Genomic DNA, 21534 nt, shown 5'->3' on the forward strand with positions numbered 1-21534 from the left:
AAAAAGAAAGTCATAGAATCATAGAATCATAGAGTTGGAAGAGACCACAAGGGCCATCCAGTCCAACCCCCTGCCAAGCAGGAAACACCATCAAAGCATTCTTGACATATGCCTGTCAAGCCTCCCTGCTTAAGAAGGAGACTCCACCACACTCCTTGGCAGCAAATTCCACTGCCGGACAGCTCTTAATGTCAGGAAGTTCTTCCTAATGTTTAGGAAGTCCTTCTTCACAAAGCACATAGTTAAACTATGGAACTCACTGCCACTGGAGACCGTGATGGTCATCGCAGATTAAAAGACAAATTCATAGAGGAGAGGGCAAGCGATGGGGAGCAAACTCTCACCTCCTGCAATTTCCAACAACTGGTATTCAGAATCATTGCTGTCTCCGGCTGTGGAGGGCAGGGCAAGAGCCACTGTGGCTATCGATAGCCCTCTCCTCCATGAATTTCTCTAAAAATATAATGCTTAGTATTCAAGGTGGCACAAAACTCTCTGCTGTTTTTGCTCCTAATAGGCAGGACCCCTCTGGAAATCGTTTCCAGGTTTGGAGCTCTCATTTCTCCTGGCCTCTTGGCTATGCTTTTCCCCCGACCTCTGAAACCATACTCTCCAACATTTCCCCAATGAAAATGGGAACACCCTACACTATTATTATTATTATTATTATTATTATTATTATTATTATTATTATATCATTTATACCCTGCCCATCTAACTGGGTTGCCCCAGCCACTCTAGGTGGCTTCCAACATATATAAAAACATTAAACATTTAAAATCTTCCCCATACAGGGCTGCCTTCAGGTTGTGAAGTTACAGGGAACCAGGCACAGGGCCTTCTCGGTGGTGGCGCCTGCCCGGCGGAACGCCCTCCCATCAGATGTCAAAGAAATAAACAACTATTTGATGTTTAGAAGACATCTGAAGGCAGCCCTGTTTAGGGAAGTTTTTAATGACTGATGTTTTAATGTATTTTAAATCTTTTGTTGGAAGCCGCCCAGAGTGGCTGGGGGAAGAATTATTATTATTATTATTATTATTATTATTATTATTATTATTATTATTATTATTCTCCTTGCTTGGGGGTCTCATAACTCCCTACCCTCCAGTAAAAATAGGGGCGTCCCATACCCTCCAATATTTCTCCAATTAAAATAGGGGTGTCCTAAGGAAAAGTGGAACATTCAAATCAGAAACCAGGATGGCTTCTGAAATCCGGGGCTGTCTCTGGATAACAGGGGCACTTGGAGGGTCTGTGAAACAGCCAGAACATGAAATGAGAGAAGCCTGGAAAAGGCTCAAGGCAGGCTGAGCTTGTGGAGTGCAGCTTTTCCCAGTGTTACTGTGGCTGCTCCTTCCATCTGGCAAGCACATTGAAGCCCCCTGAAGCTTCATCAGCGAGCAGGGATCTGAAGCTTCTAGGCAACAGAGATGAAGAGCACACTTTGAACCCAGCTCCTTTGCTCAAAGGCTGCTCTCTCCTCTGCTGAAGGCTGTTACAACACAGAAACCGACGGGGCTGATCTGTGGTTCCCATACTTTTTCCTCTGGGCCACACTCACAGAATAAAAAAAAAAACGCTTTTTATTGATAAGGAGTCCATTGGAAAGCAAAAAAGAAACAACTCCTTGATTTATAACGTACAACCCAATGATTTGGGTTATAATACCATCATAGGACATGCAGAAAGTATAAAGCAATACAGCTACGTAAGGACAGGAATCATTCCCAAAGTATAATTATAAACCAGCCTTTTGCATATGTACCATTAATATATATACAAATTCAGTGAGAGGGGTGAGCTTGCAGTATCACATTTAAACAGTGGTACCTTGGTTCTTAGAACACCTTGGTATTCAAACAACTTGGATCCCAAACACTGCAAATCTGGAAGTAAGTGTTCCGGTTTGCGAACTTTTTTTGGAAGCCGAACATGCTCCGTTTTGAGTGCTACGCTGAGGTCTGTCTGTTTTTGCTATTTATTTTCAGCTCTTTTTGTTTTGTATTTGCGACTGTGTGGAACCCAGTGTGACACTGTTTACTGCTTCCATTTTATGGATCAATGGTCTCGTTAGATACGTAGATAGTAAAATTCATGTTAAATCGCTGTTTTAGGGAAAGTCTGGAATGGATTGATCCATTTGACATTATTTTGTATGGGAAATCGCACCTTGGTTTTGGAATGCTTTGGTTTTGGAACGGATTTCTGGAACAGATTAAGTTTGAGAACCAAGGTACCACAGTATAGTATAGTATCAAAATTAAACCCCCCTCCCCGATAATAGGAATAAGATATCTTTTCCTAAAGAAGAAGGGAGCACCCTGGAGAATCCTTGTGGTTCACATGGTGACCCAGGGAGGGTCTCCTCACGAGCAGGCTTTGGTAAGGTTGCTCAGGTAAAGGTAAAGGTAAAGGGACCCCTGACCATTAGGTCCAGACACAGACGACTCTGGCGTTGCGGCGCTCATCTTGATTTCCTGGCCGAGGGAGCCGGCGTACAGATTCCAGGTCTTGTGGCCAGCATGAGTTAGCCGCTTCTGGTGAACCAGAGCAGCGCACAGAAACACCATTTACCTTCCCGCCAGAGCGGTACCTATTTATCTGCTTGCACTTTGACGTGCTTTCGAACTGCTGGGTTGGCAGGAGCAGGGACTAAACAGCGGGAGCTCACTCCGTCGCGGGGATTCAAACCGCCAACCTTCTGATCGGCAAGCCCTAGGCTCGCCGCCAAGCAGCTGGTGTACAGAACAGAGCCTGGCCTGCGCGATGCTCGGCTAGGAATCTTGCAGCCTGCGGTTCTAGGGAAACAGCGCAAGGCGTCTCAACACTTCCTCTGTCAGCAGCAAATGAAATCTGGAGCTCCAGGCAAGCAGGTACCTCTATGTGTTTTTTTGCAGGTGGATTTCACAGCAAGGCGCTCACGCTCAGCTCAGCTGGCCTGCAGGCTTCACTTCATGGCTGAAGAGCTTGGCAGGAAGCCTCTCGAGCCTGGGTGGTTGTAGATTCAGAGGGTTGTCCCCCCCCCCCAACCATCCGGCTAGCCAGATTGCACATGGACACAGCTGCAGCAGAGAGCCCCCCACCCCCGGCAACCCTGCCTGCCTCCCCTTTCCATGAATTATTATTGAACCATTCAATGATTTGGGTTGAATTGTTCTTAAGATGTTCAGTAAATTCATTCTTTCATTTATACCCCACCTTTCACGCCTGACAGGGACTCAAGGCAACTTACGGATAAAACAGGGAAAGCTAAAGACATCGTCAGGGAGAATCATATTTAAATAATCGTAATAATAACTTCCAGCGGAAGAACATGGCAGATTGAGCGTCTTATGCTGGCAGGCTGCTGGCAGAGATAATTACATGGAGATAGATGGTGGTCAGACATAAATCTCAGCTATTGATCAGGAGATTAAGGTCTGGTGCTCTGAAAAAAAAACTGTTTCTGCATCAGGAGACCAAGAAGCTGTCAGTTTCTGGGAACCCTGACAGGGTGAAGTGACTTGTGAGCAGAGGAATCAACATCTTGCCCAAACGTTTAGTGTTTCTAATGATGTTTTGAAGAGGTGCTCCCCCCCCCCAAAAAAAAACACAGGGAAGAGACCACAAGGGCCATCCAGTCCAACCCCCTGCCGAGCAGGAAACACCATCAAAGCCTTCTTGACATATGCCTGTCAAGCCTCTGCTTAAAGACCTCCAAAGAAGAAGACTCCACCACACTCCTTGGCAGCAAATTCCGCTGCCGAACAGCTCTCACTGTCAGGAAGTTCTTCCCAGTGTTGAGGTGGAATCTTCTTTCTTGTAGTTTGAATCCATTGCTCCGTGTCCGCTTCTCTGGAGCAGCAGAAAACAACCTTTCTCCCTCCTCTATATGACATCCTTTTATGTTTGAAACCATTAACCTCAAGCTCAATAAATATTTATGAAAAAATGTAAGTTTGATACATAGGCGCAGTATTGATGCAACAGTGCAAAGGACAACTGGATCAACCATAACCCTGAATGGACAGAAACCTATTGCATCTAATTTGGCCATGGTATCCTTTGCTCTTACTATGTAATTACGAAGAAGAGCTTATGCATTTGGGACAGACAAAGAACAGGAGATCTATGCCAGTATGAATTATATCATAGCATGTATAGAATCATAGAATCATAGAGTTGGAAGAGACCACGAGGGCCATCCAGTCCAACCCCCTGTTAAGCAGGAAACACCATCAAAGCATTCTTGACATATGTCTGTATGCTGAATTAAGGAAGGGATTTTTTTGGGGGGGGGGTGCAAATCAGTTCACAGATATTCCTAAGACTTATGGTATGGAATACCGTATCCAGTTCTGGGTACTACAATACGAGGAGGATGTCGACAAGCTGGAAGATGTGCAGAGAAGGGCAAGCAAGGTGATCAAGGGTCTGGAAACCAAGCCTGATGAGGAATGGTTGAAAGAGCTAGGTATGTTTAGCCTGGAAAAGAGGAGACTAAGAGGTGACATGAGAGCCATCTTCAAATATCTGAAGGGTTGTCACATGAAAGATGGACCGAGCTTGTTTCCTTTGCTCTGGAGGGAACGACACAAACCAGTGGCTTCAAGTGACAAGAAAGCAGATTCTGACTAAACACCAAGAAGAACGTTCTGACAGCAGGAGTTGTTTGGCACTGGCATGGTCTCCCTCGGAAGGTTGTGGACTCTCCTTCCTTGGAGGTCTTCAAGCAAAGATTGGAGGGCCCCCTGCCATCCAGGATCTCTTCCGCTATAATTCCTGCATTGCAGGGGGATGGACAAGATGGCCCCAGGGGATCCCTTCCACTTCTACAATCCTATGATTGTGTTATTCTGTCTACTCAAGAGCAGGGTTTCCTGCTCAGAGCTGCTAAATTCACAGCTGCGGCACAGAGGCTGAGATAAGAAGCATGTTCAAAACGCCAGCGAAAGCCACATAAATTGAATTTTACTCTTATCTCTGCAGCTTCCTTGTATGGTGTTATTTAACTTTTTCTGAAATTGCTCTGCTGTCTCCTTTTAATCAGAGTTCTATAACAACGCTGCTGGTTATACGTGATTTCATTTTATTATGTGCAAAACAGAAGCGCTTACCGATCAGAAGGTTGGCAGTTCGAATCCCTGCAACGGGGTGAGCTCCGGTTGCTCGGTCCCAGCTCCTGCCAACCTAGCAGTTCGAAAGCACATCAAAGTGCAAGTAGATAAATAGGTACTACTCCAGCAGGAAGGTAAACGGCATTTCCGTGCGCTGCTCTGGTTCGCCAGAAGCGGCTTTGTCATGCTGGCCACATGACCTGGAAGCTGTACGCCGGCTCCCTCGGCCAATAACGCGAGATGAGCGTCGCAACCCCAGAGTCAGTCACAACTGGACCTAACAGTCAGGGGTCCCTTTACCTTTAGCTAAAGGGGATTCACCAGGAACAACCCAATCTGGACAAGCCAGACTGGATTGCTGAACTCAAATGATTCTCAGGAATCCATCAACTTGCTTCCTGCTATGTACAAGGGAATGTGCTCTGCTACTAGCTCACTAGCATAAGTGAGGAAGGATAATATTTAATCAATATATCCTCTCCTACTATCCCAAACATTCCCACAGGCAGTGCGTCCAGAGGTCCTGGGCTGACCAGATGACAAGACTATTGGAATATAATTATATATATACCTGTATATGATAAGAATAATATTGGAGAAAACTGGATATTGAAACCTGCTTAACCTAAATCATATATCCCAGTTTTCAGTGGCCCTTTAAAGTACGCTTCAGGCAGAGTATACACAGTCAGAAGTCGAGCTGGCTAAGAAAACACCACTAAGAGCGTAGGGAATTATCTCCCTTATATGAAACCCCTTACTAGCTGCACACTTGTAAAAGTATGCAGATGAAAATACAAACTGTTGGGTTTCTGTAACTGAAAAACAAACTGACTCTAAAGAGACTTTAAACTAAAGATAAATGCTTTCTCTCTTAGCAATGTTATCTATCCACATTCAAAACCTCCCACCAACCTCCCATTAAACTATCCGAGAATTAACAGCAAACTAGCATTATAACTAACGGGACCCAGGTGGCGCTGTGGTTAAACCACTGAGCCTAGGGCTTGCTGATCAGAAGGTTGGCGGTTCGAATCCCTGTGACGGGGTGAGCTCCTGTTGCTTGGTCCCAGCTCCTGCCAACCTAGCAGTTCGAAAGCACGTCAAAGTGCAAGTAGATAAATAGGAACCGCTACAGCGGGAAGGTAAACGGCGTTTCCATGTGCTGCTCTGGTTTGCCAGAAGCGGCTTTGTCATGCTGGCCACATGACCTGGAAGCTATACGCTGGCTCCCTCGGCCAATAATGCGAGATGAGCGCGCAACCCCAGAGTCGGTCATGACTGGACCTAATGGTCAGGGGTCCCTTTACCTTTTTTAGCATTACAGTGGTACCTCGGTTTATGAACACAATTGGTTCCGGAAGTCTGTTCATAAACTGAAGCGTTCATAAACTGAAGCGAACTTTCCCATTGAAAGTAATGGAAAGTGGATTAATCCGTTCCAGACGGTCCGCGGAGTAACCGTTCATAAACTGAAGCGAACTTTTCCATTGAAAGTAATGGAAAGTGGATTAATCCGTTCCAGACGGGTCCGCGAAGTACTTAAACTGAAGCGTTCATAAACTGAAACATGGGTGTAATTGGTTCCGGAAGTCTGTTCATAAACTGAAGCGTTCATAAACTGAAGCGAACTTTCCCATTAAAAGTAAAGGAAAGTGAATTAATCCGTTCCAGATGGGTCTGCGGCGTTCATAAACCGAAAATTCATAAACCGAGGTGTTCATAAACCGAGGTTCCACTGTATAACTAAGCAACTCTCATACTATGATTCAACTAAGGAATCTCTTAAACAGAGAGTCTCTCTTACTAAGATTCAACTTGGAATCTCTTAAACTGAGAACAACTGAGAGAGTGATCTACAACTGAGAGAGTGATGAATCAAACTGAAAGATCTAACTAAGAGATGCAGAAGGCTTTCTGGCAGAGCCTTATATACAAGAAGCAGAGCCCACGCCTGGGAGCAATTAACAGAAATCACCTGCACCTGTTTCTCTTAAAGAGACAGTATTTACATTAGACCGGCTCTAAAGTAACTTGACTATTCAAAAAATCCAACAAAGACCCCCCCCCCAGCCTTGCCGAGGTGGTCCAAAGGAAAGCAGAGCAATATATTTGGCACCAGCTTAGCTTCAGGAGTTGCCGGATGAAGGCAAACAAGGCGCCATCCAACCTACACTAGAGCAAACCCTTCACAAATCCAGAGCGGGTTCCCTGTGTGCTGCCAGTAAATGGTACTCAGCTGTCATCAATAGGGTTTGGGACTCAGTCGCACTTGGCCTTTATCAAAGGCAATGAAACAAAGCGAAGTTTAAGGACCACCGTAGCTGGAGCGAAAATGCACTTCAGAATACGCCTCTCTTCCACTTTCTGTGCCCTGTTCAGAGTCACAAGTGGCTTCTGGTGCAGCAGAAAACAAGCTGGCTCCATCTTCCAATGGAGCAGCCCTTCAGATGTTTCAGGAGGGAGCTCATGTCTTCTATTCTCCAGGCTAATTCTACCCTCCCTGAAAATGCCCTTTTTGAATCTGTTGGTTTGTTGGTTCAGATCTTCCTCACCTGAAGCTTGCTCCAGCTACCACGTGACAGCCTTTCAGACATCTGGAGATGGCTATCAAGTCGCCTCTCTAGCTGTACCCAACTCCCTCAAACTTAGGAATGCAGAAAGCTGCTGTCACAGTGGCCGGAGTGGGCTACTTCAGAGTAACGACGCTACGCAGCTCTGCATTTTATTCTTTTATTGGTGCTGCGTATTTACAGTGCTGAAGTCATTGCTATTTACACGGAGTGATGTGGTCAGTCGGTTCCAGAACCTCCGAATGGCTTTTGGCGCGTCTTTCTCCAACACAAAAGCTTTGGCAGACCCATCCTCTTTCCCCTCCTCTTTCTGCGTAATTCCGGAGTTGGGGGGATGGGTCTCCCCCCCTTATTCGCCCCTTCCTGTCCCACCTGGGACCCTGGCTCCTCTACCTTGCCTGAGCCTCGGACACGACTTCCTGCTTCCCCATTGGAATCGGAACTCTCTCTGCTTTCCCCTGTGCTCGGGGATGGGCTTGAACTCAGGAGGGGAGGGACTTCGCGATATCCCCTGTCCCTCACAGCTGCTTTATACAAAGTCAGACCAGGGAGCCAAAATAGGTCAATACTGCTGCACTGACTGGTAGCAATTCTCCAGGGTTTCAAGCAGGGCTCTCTTGCAGCCCTGCTTGCAGATGCTGGGGATTTAACCTGGAATGGGTGGGCAAATTTACTTCTTGTGTGCCCTGCGAGCCCTTGGGCACGCAAGAGGTAGGCCTGTGTAGTGGTTAGAGAGCTACCAGGTAACTGGGAATTTTAGCCCTTCCCATTCCTTTAATCCTGGTGGAGATGCTTGGGGAAGTTCCCTCGGCTGTCGCCTGAAACCAAGCAGATCTTTCAGCTTGGCGGGAGCATTGCATTGCAGGGGGTTGGACTAGATGATCCTTGAGGTTCCCTTCGAACTCTGTGATAAAGCTTCATTTTCTCTTTTACACACTCCTGGGGAACCAGTGTTCTGAGATGCAAGCCTTGCCCACTTCCCTTGTGGGGTTTCGAGAGGTGGGAATTCCTTTAAAATTTCTTCTTATGCTGCAAACAGCACACCAGCTCAATGTGTTTTGTGCTGGTGGGGGTGTGAAAGCTGATATTCGAGCTCAGCATGAGCTGCTAAGTGCCCGGTCTGAATCTCACGCCATCAGCCACAAACTCATTGGAGGGCTTCGCTCAAGTCAGTCTCGCTTGCTCTCAGTACCACAATATGACGCTCAAGTCAGTCTCGCTTGCTCTCAGTACCACAATATGACGTTGTTGTTGTAATAATAATAATAATAATAATAATAATAATAATAATAATAATAATAATAAAATATTTATACCCCGCCCATCTGGCTGGGTTTCCCCAGCCACTCTGGGGGGCTTCCAACAAAAGATTAAAAACACAATAAAACATCAAACATTAAAAAACCTCCCTAAACAGGGCTGCCTTCAGATGTCTTCTAAACATGAGATAGTTGTTTATTTCTTTGACATCTGATGGGAGGGCATTCCACAGGGCGGGCATCACAATACTGCCGGCCTACCTCGCAGGGCCCTTGGTGAGGATTGCCGACGTAACGGCTGTGGAATTAAAAGCTCAAATTATCGCTCCATGCAGTGGGTGCCTGGTGGGGAGCTGGGCCAAGCGATGCATTTGGAACCCGTGTGCATGCCGTCGGATGCAATAGCTGTGTGATGAAATCTACACACATGCATGCACAAAGGTTGTGTTAGAGGAGACATCACAAGAAAGGAGCAGAGCAGAGGCTGGGCCTGCAGAGAGTCCGAGCTTCAATGCATAGCACCTCCCCAGGTAAGGCTGGGCTCCGAACTTTGGGCTGGAGTTGGAAAAAAGGGACAAGGTGCATTTTCCTCCTAGTTCTTAGAGCAGGCCATCCCCAAACTGCGGCCCTCCAGATGTTTTGGCCTACAACTCCCATGATCCCTAGCTAACAGGACCAGTGGTCAGGGAAGATGGGAATTGTAGTCCAAAACATCTGGAGGGCCGAAGTTTGGGGATGCCTGTCTTAGAGTCTAGATTTAAGCACTAGGGAGCAGGGATGCCTATAAAAGCACAGAAGCAAAGAATCATAGGATCATATAGGATGCCATATAGATGAGGGAGAAAGGTTGTTTTCTGCTGCTCCAGAGAAGGGGACATGGAGCAATGGATGCAAACTACAAGAAAGAAAGAAGATTCCACCTAAACATTAGGAAGAAGAACTTCCTGACAGTAAGAGCTGTTCGGCAGTGGAATTTGCTGCCAAGGAGTGTGGCGGAGTCTCCTTCTTTGGAGGTCTTTAAGCGGAGGCTTGACAGGCATATGTCAAGAATGCTTTGGTGGTGTTTCCTGCTTGGCAGGGGGTTGGACTGGATGGCCCTCGTGGTCTCTTCCAACTCTACGATTCTATGATTCTATGATTCTATATACTTGGAAGGGACACTGAAATACATCTAGCCCAACCCCCTGCAATGCAGGAATCTCAGCTGAAGCATCCAAGACAGGTGGCCATCCAACCTCTGCTGAGTCCACCACCTTCCAAGGGAGTCCGTTCCACTGTCAAACAGCTCCTACGGTCAGAAAGTCCCCCCCCCCGGTATGTTAGGCGGAATCTCATTTCTTGTAACTTGAAGCCATGAGTTCGAGTCCTACCCTCCAGAGCAGGAGAAAACCAGCTTGCTCCATCTTCCATGGGACAGCCCTTGAGATGTTTGAAGACGGCTCTCCTATCTCCTCTCAGTCTCCTCTTTTCCAGGCTAAACATACCCAACTCCTTCAACTGTTCCTCATAAGGCTTAGTTTCCAGACCCTTGATCACTTTGCTTGCCCTCCTCTGCACACTTCCCAGCTTGTCCACATCCTTCTTAAATTGTGTCTCACCAGTCTGGGCTCTGCTATTTGTTTATTTGTTTGTTTGTTTGCTTACTTAAAACATTTTTATGGCCCTACCCATACACCAATTAATCCACCAATTAAGATAGCACCAAAAACAACAGTAAAACCCCCGCAAATATACAAAAGGCAGCACAACGATCAACACAAAACAGAACAGGGCACTGGTTTTGTTGCCTTGATCTCCCACGATTGATCTCCTCTCCAAAGAGTTCATGGTTCACCCCTCTCTCTCCTCAGGGTAAGCTGTACAACGACCCTGCAAGGTAGGGCAAGAGGCTGTGACTGTCATCCCGTGAGCTTCAAGACTGAGTGGGCATTCGAACCCAGGTCTCCCAGGTTCTAGTCCAGCGCTCTAACCACTACACCACACTGACTCTTCGCTGGACCCAAGAGGCCAGCTGGAACAAACGGCGTTGCTTATTGACTGCAGAAATGAGGGAGGAAGTGATCGGAGGAGTTCCCCACTGGGACTGGAAAGACTGTAGGGAAAAGGCCGGATTCCGGAGGCTAATAGGGGAAGGGGCATAAGCTCAGTGGTCGGAGCAGCAGCTCTGAATGCAGATAGATTCAGTCCTCAGTGGCATCTCTGGTTAGGGCTGGGAAAAGATCCCAACTTGAAACCTTGGAGACTTTCACTGCTGCCAGCCAGTGCAGAAAAGGGTTTGAAGGAGACAGAGTGATGGTCTGACTCAGTATCAAATCGCTTCCTTCCTATGTTCCTTGCTTGCTGCTTTCTTCGTGAAAGCCGTTTCAGCAGAAGCATCTGAACCCAGGCAGAGGGGCAGGGCACTCCTGTGCCTCCTTCTCCCGCACCCCAGTTGTGGTACAGGATGCGACCCTGAAGCGTCTGCTCTGCAAGGACCTAGCTGGCTCTTTCAGCAACTGCGACTTCCTCCATGTGGGGAGAGCCAGTGTAGTGGGGAGGGGGTCAGGCTAGGAGCTGGAGGAGAACTGGGTTCGAATCCCCACTTGGCTCATAGAGCTCACTGAGTATCACCTTGGGCCAGCCACTCACTCTCAGCCTAACCTACCTCACAGGGATGTTGTTGAGATTAAATGGGGAATGCAAGCCACCTCGAGCTCCATGGAGGAAAAGGTGTGGTAGCAACAGAATGAATACGCAATAAGTAAAAGCTTTTGCAAAGGGTCTCACAAGGATCTGGAGCAAGTCTTCCCTCCCCCATCTGTCTCAATTTATATAACCCACTTGGACAGCATGACTACCGCGCTCAGTCGGTAGAGGATGAGACTCTTAATCTCAGGGTTAGGGGTTCAAGCCCCACATTGGGCAAACAAATTCCTCCTTTGCAGGGGGTTGGACTAGATGACCCATGGGGTCTCCTTCCAACTCTACAATTCCATTATTCTTTGGGAGGATGTGGCCACACAGTCAGGACTATCTCAAGCCACCAGAATCCTCCCCCTTTAAAAAAAGAAAATCAACTCCAGCCAACTTTGGCATGTGCAAAATGATTGTGCCCCCCCCCCCCAGTTTCTCCCCAGGTGGCAGGCAGGTGAGAGAGCCCCCTCTCACCTGGGCCCTCTCCTTGAGGCTGCAGCCCAAAAGCGACTCCCCTGCAGAGAACTTTTTGATCCCATGGGAGCACCTGCGCATGCAACATCAGCCCAGTGCCCCCTACGTACCAGCCCCCCTCCCCACATGTGGACATACCTCTGAAAGCTACTTTGGCGATCCGGTCTCCTTTGCCCCGCAGGTCAGTGACCGTCTTCAGGTGCACGACCAAGGCCATGTTGACGGTGGGGCTGCTATGCCAGCCCAGTCGCTACGACAGACTGGCAAGGTTGGACCAGCCAGGGCGCATCTCCTTAGCCGTCGGTGTTTCCTCCTCCCTTCCGTGGACCAGGAGGAGAGGCGACCCGGAGCCGTGTGACGGTTCGGCTGCCTCGCAAGCGCTGCAAGCCGCTTGCTTGCCTCAATTATTCAGGAGCTGTCGCAGAAAAGTGCCGCTCGGCTCTCGCTCTCTCTCTCTTTGCACAACCCTCCGGCTGGTATCCTGGCTCACGGGCAAAGCTCTCCTCTGCCCTGGGTCCCCCCGCCGCCGCCACCACCTCCTCCCTCCTCCATCCTTTGCTGCTGCAGCAGCAGCGCTCCCTCGCAGCCTCTCCAGCCGCGCGCAACTTGGCGGATGTCTCAGGGATAACGGAGGAGCATCATCTCCCCGCTGCCTTCATCCAGGGGCGGCTGGAGCTACAGCTGGCTGCGGTTAACCGCTTAGCTGCTGCACCTTACAAAGAAGGGGGAGAGGGGGCTTTGCCTTCTCCAGCTGCTGCTGTTGCTGCTCTGAAGATTTAGGGAATGGGGTGCATATATAGCCCAGCTCCTTCAGGCTGCAGCACACGCAACTAGCTGGCGCATCCGAGGGCGGGCGGAGGGAGGAGGGTCCCCAAATTCTGATGCTGAGCCTCTCTTGTCGTCTCGGTTTCCCCCACCCCCACCCCTCAAAGCACAGGGGATCCGGCGCTGCCCGCTTCATTTCTGTATGCTTCAGGCGCCTGGGTCGGTGAGGATGACTTGCTCTTATGGAGCCCTGCGGAATACTCAGGTCCACCCTGGTTTTGCAGCAAACGATTCGAGGGATCCCCCAAGCAGGGCAGAGATTTGCTTAAGTTTCTTATATATTCCATTGCATTTAAATCCCACCTTTCGTCCAAGGAGCTCGAGGCGGTATACATGCTTCTCTCCCCCCACTCCTCATTTAATCCTCACAACAACCCTGCGAGGTAGGCTAGGCTAAGAAGCAGTGACTCCCCACCACCACCACCAAGGCCATGGCTTCATGGCTAAAGGGGATTGCAACCCTGCTCTTTCCCAGGTCCTAGTCAGAACACCCTAACCACTACACCACACGGACTTGTTCCAAGAGCTTTGAAGATGAACCTCCACTTGCAGAAGCAGTCTACCCTTGAGACCCGGCTGCTCGGAACCAGTAGTGGAGCGGGGAGGCTGCTGTCCTCCTGCCCTGCTTGGGGGATTCCCGGAGGTGATCGTTCTTGGCTTTTATTTCCACAGCCATTTTCAATAGGAAATCAGAATTTGACATTCATTTTCTCCTTCGCCTTTGCAGCCACCCTGCAATGTAAGTTGGGCAGAGGGACGGTGAACACAGGCCATTTCTGTAGGACTGGAGTGTCCAAATCCCCTTTTAAACCCATCCAAGGTAGAGGCCATCCTATTCTTGCATTCTTAACTTGGTAGTTTGAGTAATCTAAATTGGTTGTTTGTTATAGGGACCCAGGTGGCGCTGTGGTTAAACCACTGAGCCAAGGTCGGCGGTTCGAATCCCTGTGACGGGGTGAGCTCCTGTTGCTTGGTCCCAGCTCCTGCCAACCTAGCAGTTCGAAAGCACGTCAAAAATGCAAGTAGTTAAATAGGAACCGCTACAGCGGGAAGGTAAACGGCGTTTCCATGTGCTGCTCTGGTTTGCCAGTAGCGGCTTTGTCATGCTGGCCACATGACCTGGAAGCTATACGCCGGCTCCCTCGGCCAATAATGCGAGATGAGTGCCGCAACCCCAGAGTCGGTCACGACTGGACCTAATGGTCAGGGGTCCCTTTACCTTTACCTTTATAGGCTGGTGTGCATTGACATAAAACCAAAGAACTTTTGAGCCATCTAGTCCAACTCCCTGCAATGCAGGAACCACGGGTAAAGATTCCTGTCCGAAATGCCTGAAGGCCACTTTGGGGGAAAGGTGCCCTAGTCAGGGACACCATGAGAAAGGTGCCTATGCTCCCTTCCTCACCCAGGGTGCTCTTTTAACAACAACAACAACAACAACAACATCAACTCATTATTTATACCCCGCTCATCTGGCTGGGTTTCCCCAGCCACTCTGCGCAGCTCCCAACAGAATATTAAAAACAGAATAAAACACCAAACATAAAAAAATTTCCCTAATCAGGGCTGCCTTCAGATGTCTTCTAAAAGTCAGAAAGTTGTTTATTTCCTTGACATCTGATGGGAGGGTGTTCCACAGGGAGGCCGCCACCACCTAGAAGGCCCTCTGCCTGGTTCCCTGTAACTTGGCTTCTTGCAGGGAGGGAACCGCCAGAAGGCCCTCAGAGCTGGACCTCAGGGCTGAATGATGGGGGTGGAGTCAAGACGCTCCTTCAAGTCTACTGGGCCAAGGCCGTTTAGAACTTTCCCCTTAATTAGATGACCTTTTGAGTTTGTGCAGGTAGCAAACATGTTTTAGAGGTGCCCCCACACTTTCCATGCGCCTCGTTGCAGAGGATGACTCAATGCGCCTCCGCTCCAGAGAGCACCTATTGGAGCTAACCCCAAATGGTTCTTCATTTTAATGAGGCAGTTCTTCAGCTCGTGGGCCTGGCGACAGACAGGCGAAGGAGCAAGCAGCCTTGGGCAGCCAGGAGAAGTGTCTCCCTGCTGGGCTATCAGCAGCGAAGGAGAGGCAATGAAGTGGAGCAGCCGGCAGAGTGACTGAGGATTATAAGAAAAAACCTAAGGCTCCAGGGCCCAATAAACCGTCTCCCTCTCTCTTCCCTGAGGGCGTTTCAGATACACTGCAAATACTATTGATTATCAGCTCTACTGCTTGGGAGAATTTGGGAGGTTGAGTAATCCAGACTGGTTAGAGGATGATGTGGATTAATGCTTCTGCCAGGCACATCACCCAGCGAATCATGGTCCTCAATCAAATTTCCATGTGGTCCAGTCAGGTCTGACATCCAATCAGGGGCTCAGCATCTTGCTTCTCACATAGGATGGCTAGAAGCTTCTCTCCCCCCCCCCAACCTCCAAAACCTCAAAGCTTATTGCCAGTACTGTATCTGATGCCTCCCCATAAACTAGCGGTGTGCTGGAAATAAATGGGGGCACTGCACACATGGCATATAATGGCATGCACTCAAAGATCTTGAGTCCCAAAACTGGGATGTGAGTCTTCCTGTCTGTGCTCCCATGTGAGTCATGTGACCCAGGCAAGATTAAGGAGCTGAGAAGATGTGCTGCTTTTTTTCAGGGCTGTGCTCACGTAGTGCCCTAAAACGCATGTTTTGGGACACTGTTCATGGTCGTGGCTTAGAAAAGGAGCATTTTCAGGGAGGGCAGAATTAGCCTGGAGAATCGAAGACATGAGAGCCCTCCTGAAATCTCTGAAGGACTGCCCCATTGGAAGATGGAGCCAGCTTGTTTTCTGGTGGATTCAAAGGACAAGAAAGGAGATGTCAACTAAACATCAGGAAGGACTTTCTGACAGTGTTTGACAGCAGAATGGTCTCCCTCTTCCTCGGGAGGTGGTGGACTCTCCTTGGAATTTGCTACCAAGGAGTGTGGTGGAGTCTCCTTCTTTGGAGGTCTTTAAGCAGAGGCTTGACAGGCATATGTCAAGAATGCTTTGATGGTGTTTCCTGCTTGGCAGGGGGTTGGACTGGATGGCCCTTGTGGTCTCTTCCAGCTCTATGATTCTCCTTCCTTGGAGGTTCTGAAGCAGAGGTTGGATGGCCACCTGTCAGGGATGCTTGAGGTGAGATTCGGGCGCTGCAAGGAGTTGGACTAAATGATCCTTGGAGCGCACCCCAACTTCTATGGTTCTATGTGCCTGAGAGAAGCATCAATGCACATCATCCTATAACATGTATAACAAACCATCTAGTTTGGTGGCCATCAATGCATAGTGTTCTGTACAAAAATTGGAACTGAATCAGGACTATGCATCCTTTCCATTCCTGATGCAAAAAAAAGAAGCTATATGATTTGAAACTCAAAAATCCGAAAGGAATAATCCAAAGAAATGGATTTTGGAAGGCTCTCAACCTGCAACTGTTTTTAGCATGTATGAACAATGAGCTCCAGGGGGGATTTCCCCCACGCTTTCTTTCCCCCTGATAATTTAGCAGCTTAGGGTGGGTGAGCGTGTGGGAAGAGTGTTGCATTCTCATTCAGTGTCAGAAATCACCTCCCACCTCTGCTCAGGCATGCTGCTAAATGCATGCAATTTGCAAAATACAACTGTGTGCATGAGAGAGTTGTGAAAGGAGAAACATTGCAATGCTCTTCTTGGCGGGTTATCTGGACAAAACACCCCTCTCATTTGGCACTCAAGAGCCAGTCATTCTCCTAATGTCTCCTCCTAACAGTGACCAGCAGGTATTTTTCTGCTGTGGCTCCACCAGAGACGGCGACGGAGAATGTTTTCTAAATTCATAGCAGATTGGCAATTAGCGTCTGCTGCGATAAGAGCAAACCGTGCTCGGTTTCCACTAGGATCCCACTGCCAGCCTGGACACCTTGGAGAGCAAAAGCTGGGCAGTAATTTCACAGCATAAATAAGAACACATAGAGAAGGGTTAACCCTTTCTAAACAACAGGAAGGCTGGTGCTTCCTGAAAACAGCATTGGGCTCTAATGAGCACCCCAATTTTCCAGTGGGTGAGAATTTTCCAAGGTTGCAGCCTTATAACCAATGTCCGGTTTCCTTGTGGGGGAGGCAGCTGTAGGCTCGTTGCATTTTCTAATATGGAAAGCCTGATGGATCAGGCCAATGGCCCATCTGCGGGATGTAACAATAATAACTTTACTCACATTCAGTTCACAGTTGGATCCCTAAAGGCAGGCTTTAGCTTAGAGTTACAGAAGAGCCATGCTTTTTTTCTTTAAAAGGGGGAAATCACCATTTTATAGTTCAAATCGGGAAAAATAAACGCAGTAAATGGACAAAAGTACAAAGATTCACAAAATGTTTAGGACATGCGTCCCCCTGTGTCCCCCCCCCCCAGAAAAAAAGCACTGCAGAAGAGGGTTTGAGTTCATCCCATATAGGAACTGATCCCACATGCTGCTGGCTGAGAGCCAGCAGAATTCCAAGAGAAGAAAAGGCATCGAAAGAGAGGAAGGTGGTTTTGGTTGCCCTCTTCTGGACACGTTCCAGACACCTGGCTTGAGAGCAGTACATGTGAAAAGGATCTAGGAGTCTTGGTAGACCACAATCTTGACATGAGTCAGCAGTGTGATGCAGCAGCTAAAAAAGCCAATGCAATTCTGGGCTGCATCAATAGGAGTATAGCATCTAGATCAAGGGAAGTAATAGTACCAGTGTATTCTGCTCTGGTCAGACCTCACCTGGAGTACTGTGTCCAGTTCTGGGCACCACAGTTCAAGAAGGATACTGACAAGCTGGAACGTGTCCAGAAGAGGGCAACCAAAATGGTCAAAGGCCTGGAAACGATGCCTTACAAGGAACGGCTTAGGGAGCTGGGTATGTTTAGCCTGGAGAAGAGAAGGTTAAGGAGTGATATGATAGCCATGGTCAAATATATGAAAGGATGTCATATGGAGGAGGAAGAAAGATTGTTTTCTGCTGCTCCAGAGAAGCGGACACGGAGCAATGGATTCAAACTTCAAGAAAGAAGATTCCACCTAAACATTAGGAAGAACTTCCTGACAGTAAGAGCTGTTCGGCAGTGGAATTTGCTACCAAGGAGTGTGGTGGAGTCTCCTCCTTTGGAGGTCTTTAAGCAGAGGCTTGACAGGCATATGTCAAGAATGCTTTGATGGTGTTTCCTGCTTGGCAGGGGGTTGGACTGGATGGCCCTTGTGGTCTCTTCCAACTCTACGATTCTATGATTCTATGACCTGAGCACAAGAGCCCTCTCCCCTCTTGCAGCTTCCAGCAACCGGGATTCAGAACCATGGCCACCTCCAGCTTTGCAGAGCAAAGCAGAGTAATCCTGGCTAGTAGCCATCCTATGATGGTTTGAGTCCTGCCCTCCAGAGCAGGAGAAAACAAGCTTGCTCTGTCTTCTGAATCCCAGTTGCTGGAAACCAAAGGAGGGAAGAGTTGGCCCTGAGCTTGGATCCTGCTTGCAGTGGTTTCCCAGGGGTACCAGGTTGGCCACTGTGAGAACAGGATGCTGGACTTGATGGGTCATTGGCCGGATCCAGCAGGCATCTTCTTAGGTTCTTATGTTGGTTGGTTCTTATGTTTTCTGATATTATGCTGTTTGTCCCTTTTATTAATCTGGATCCTCTCTTCTCTTTGAAGTGTTACATAACATGACTGTCTTGTGTGATGCATCATAGCTGCTAAGTGGGAAGGGTTTCTTTTGTTGCATAGGTGCTGTTGTTGCTCAACCTTAAAATGAAAAAGAAATTTAAAAAAGCCACTCCAACTTATTGGTCCTACTCCAGACAGTGTTGCAATGGAGTCCCCTGGTCTCCCTCATTCTGAGGAATCTGAGGAGAGCAGCAATAGGAGAGGAAAAGTGCAAAAACGGATCTGTTTACACCGCTTGGAAAATTAACGCAAACTAGGTCACTGCAGGACACCAAGCGCTTTTCCAGGGCCTTTGGTGTAACCAGGTACGTAGTACTTTGGGAGGTTTTATTACAAGCAGGTAGATTCCACAGCTGATGTGGACATTTAACCCGTTCTCTACCAGCTGTGTGCCCAGAACTGTGTCCCTGGGTTGGGGCACTGGCAAGGGATAGCTGCCATATGCATAATAATATTATAATAAGTTATTATACCCCGCCCATCTGTCTGGGTTTCCCCAGACGCTCTGGGCAGCTTCCAACAGGAGATTAAAGATACATTAAAACATATGCAGAGCTGAATCTCCTCCAGCTCGCAGTGGACCCCCCCCCCCAAGGCTCAGGCGTGGGTCTTCCCCAGCCCAGCTAGCTGAGATCCCTTTTCACTGGAGATTGAGCCAGGGACCTTCCGCTTGGAGGGAACCTAACCCTGTGTGAGCTTTGCACACTCTTCCATCTGAGCTAGGTTGCAGAACGCAGCCGAGCGGCATTGCAGAACAAAATTAAAAAATTCCTTCAGTAGCACCTTAAAGACCAACTAAGTTTTTATTTTGGTATGAGCTTTCGTGTGCACTTCATCAGATACACTGAAACAGAATCCACAAAACCCTTATATATATACAGAGGGTGGGGGTGATGGGAATGGGTGATGGGTGATGGGCTGATGGGAGTGGTAAACCTGTAGATGGCTGTTAACGACTGCTGATGGCTGCAATTGGTCCTGGGGGAAAAAACAAGGGCTGAGGACCAATTGCAGCCATCAGCAGTCGTTAACAGCCATCTACAGGTTTACCACTCCTATCAGCCCATCACCCATTCCCATCACCCCCACCCCCACCCTCTGAATATACATAAGGGTTTGGTGGATTCTGTTTCAGTGTTTCTGGCGCCAACTACAGGGGCTCTGGGGGCCTGGGCACCCACAAAAAAAATTCTGTATAAGGCAGATTTCTCTGCTGCTGTGTGAACAGTCATCAAGGGCAGCCCCTGGAAGAAGGCATTACAGTTGCCTAGCTTCATGCTTTGGTGCTGAATCTATCCCAATCTGCAAGGGAATCCCAGGTGGGCTGGCGGCTGGGGGGAACACTGCAGCCAGCCCATTTATCATGGTTGCAAACCCGCGATGTGCTCAGTGGCGGAGTAAACTGGGATAATGAAGAGGAGGAGGGTGAGTGGCAAGGAAATGGGGCTGTCAGACGCATCCTCTGCCTCGTCGAATCCCAAAGGAGCACCAAAATGCTCATCACTCCAAAGACTTAATGAGACACGAAGAAGAGCCTTTTGCGAGCTGTTGTTCTCCTTCCGATTATCTCTTTTAATGCAGGGAGTGTCTCACTGGGGAAGAAAGCATCGGTGGAACACGGGATTAAAAAAGCATTATTTATTCCTGCATGATAGAGGCTGAATGGGGGGGGAGCTGTTTGCAGAGGCGCCCAAAGCAATTGCAAAAGAGCAACTTCACCTCTCACTCCCCCACAAATTGTCTCCAATGAAGCTGCTCTCACCAGGATGCTCAGCTACTCTTTCGATCGCCCGCTTTTACTTCTCAAAACAAAGGCTCCCAATTACCTTTGCGACTCCCACCTCCCATTAGCACATTTGTGCTGGAGAACAGAAGCATTGGCACCTGTTTAGACTGCCAGTAGAGCATTGTCAGCACTGACTTACTCATTAAGTGATGCTGTGGGTTTGTGGGGAGGGGGGTCAGCTTGGATGGTGCCCCGAGTTCCCTTCGGATTCCTGAACCCAAAGAGGGTTGGGATGTAACAGAGGACGACAACAAAAATTGACGACAAATATGAAGGACCAGGAGGAGGAGTCGCTGAGGGAAGAGTGGAATCCATTTGTAGACTACAGTACTTGAAGATATACAACAGTCAGATAAACTTACAAGTAGGATCAGAACTGTGGACAGCAGCGGAAAAATAAGATATTAAGTATAGTGAAATTAGGGAAGACATTACGTATTCCTTAATGTAGGAAGGAAGGTGTCAGGGTTTGTTGTGGCTACTCTTAATGACCCCCCACATCTGCTTGTCTTTAAGATGTTTTTATTTGTGCATATTATTTACAGTGCAAAGTGTCTATAAATCATGTCTGCCGTAGGAGCAAGGGGAGGCGCTTTGGGGTTCCCAGGCTGTTATGTTGGGCGCGAAACAGAAAGCAGCCATTGCGAGATTCTGATTCAGACTGAGTCAGAATCTCGCAATGGCTTCTTTCTGTTTCGCTCCCAACATAACAGCCTGGGAACCCCAAAGCGCCTCCCCTTGCTCCTACGGGGAGCCGTTTGTCTCAATTCAGGCACTGGGGGGGAATGGCCTCACTTCTGACTGTTTGCCGGTCCCTTCCTCCACCGCTCTCTCTCCCTCCCCTTGGAGCAGGGGCTCTCTGAGGCTGCCAGAGCCTTGGGTCTCCCTTTCTGTTTCCTGGCTCTTGTAATCTGATCCTGTGCTGGACTTACTGCTCTGCGAGGAACTCGACCTGATTGGGGGGGGGGGCTGTTCCCTATAAGCCTTTCCCCTTACAGAAGGGTATAGCAGCAGGACAAGAGGAGACACGAAAACCATGAAGGGATGGAGGGGAAGTGAATATCTATTGGGAAGGTGGTGAAAATCAATCTCACGAATCAAAGTTTTGGAAAATCTTTGAATAAAATGTTTATTTAAAGAAAGAATGCAGCAGAAGAGGCTGCTTAGC

General features: G+C 48.4%; 1 protein-coding gene across 2 annotated transcripts in view; it reads right to left on the minus strand.

The window, feature by feature from the left end:
- Window positions 1-12295, minus strand: part of OTOF (otoferlin) — a 161976-nt gene extending 149681 nt beyond the window's left edge. For both annotated transcript variants that reach the window (XM_035110531.2, XM_035110530.2), the window contains exon 1: window positions 12217-12295. In XM_035110531.2, coding sequence (XP_034966422.2) covers window positions 12217-12295 — 79 coding nt within the window. The remainder of the gene's footprint in view (window positions 1-12216) is intronic.
- Window positions 12296-21534: the final 9239 nt, after the last annotated feature.

This window comes from Zootoca vivipara, chromosome 3 (assembly GCF_963506605.1).
Source record: "Zootoca vivipara chromosome 3, rZooViv1.1, whole genome shotgun sequence".
Lineage (NCBI taxonomy): Eukaryota > Metazoa > Chordata > Lepidosauria > Squamata > Lacertidae > Zootoca > Zootoca vivipara.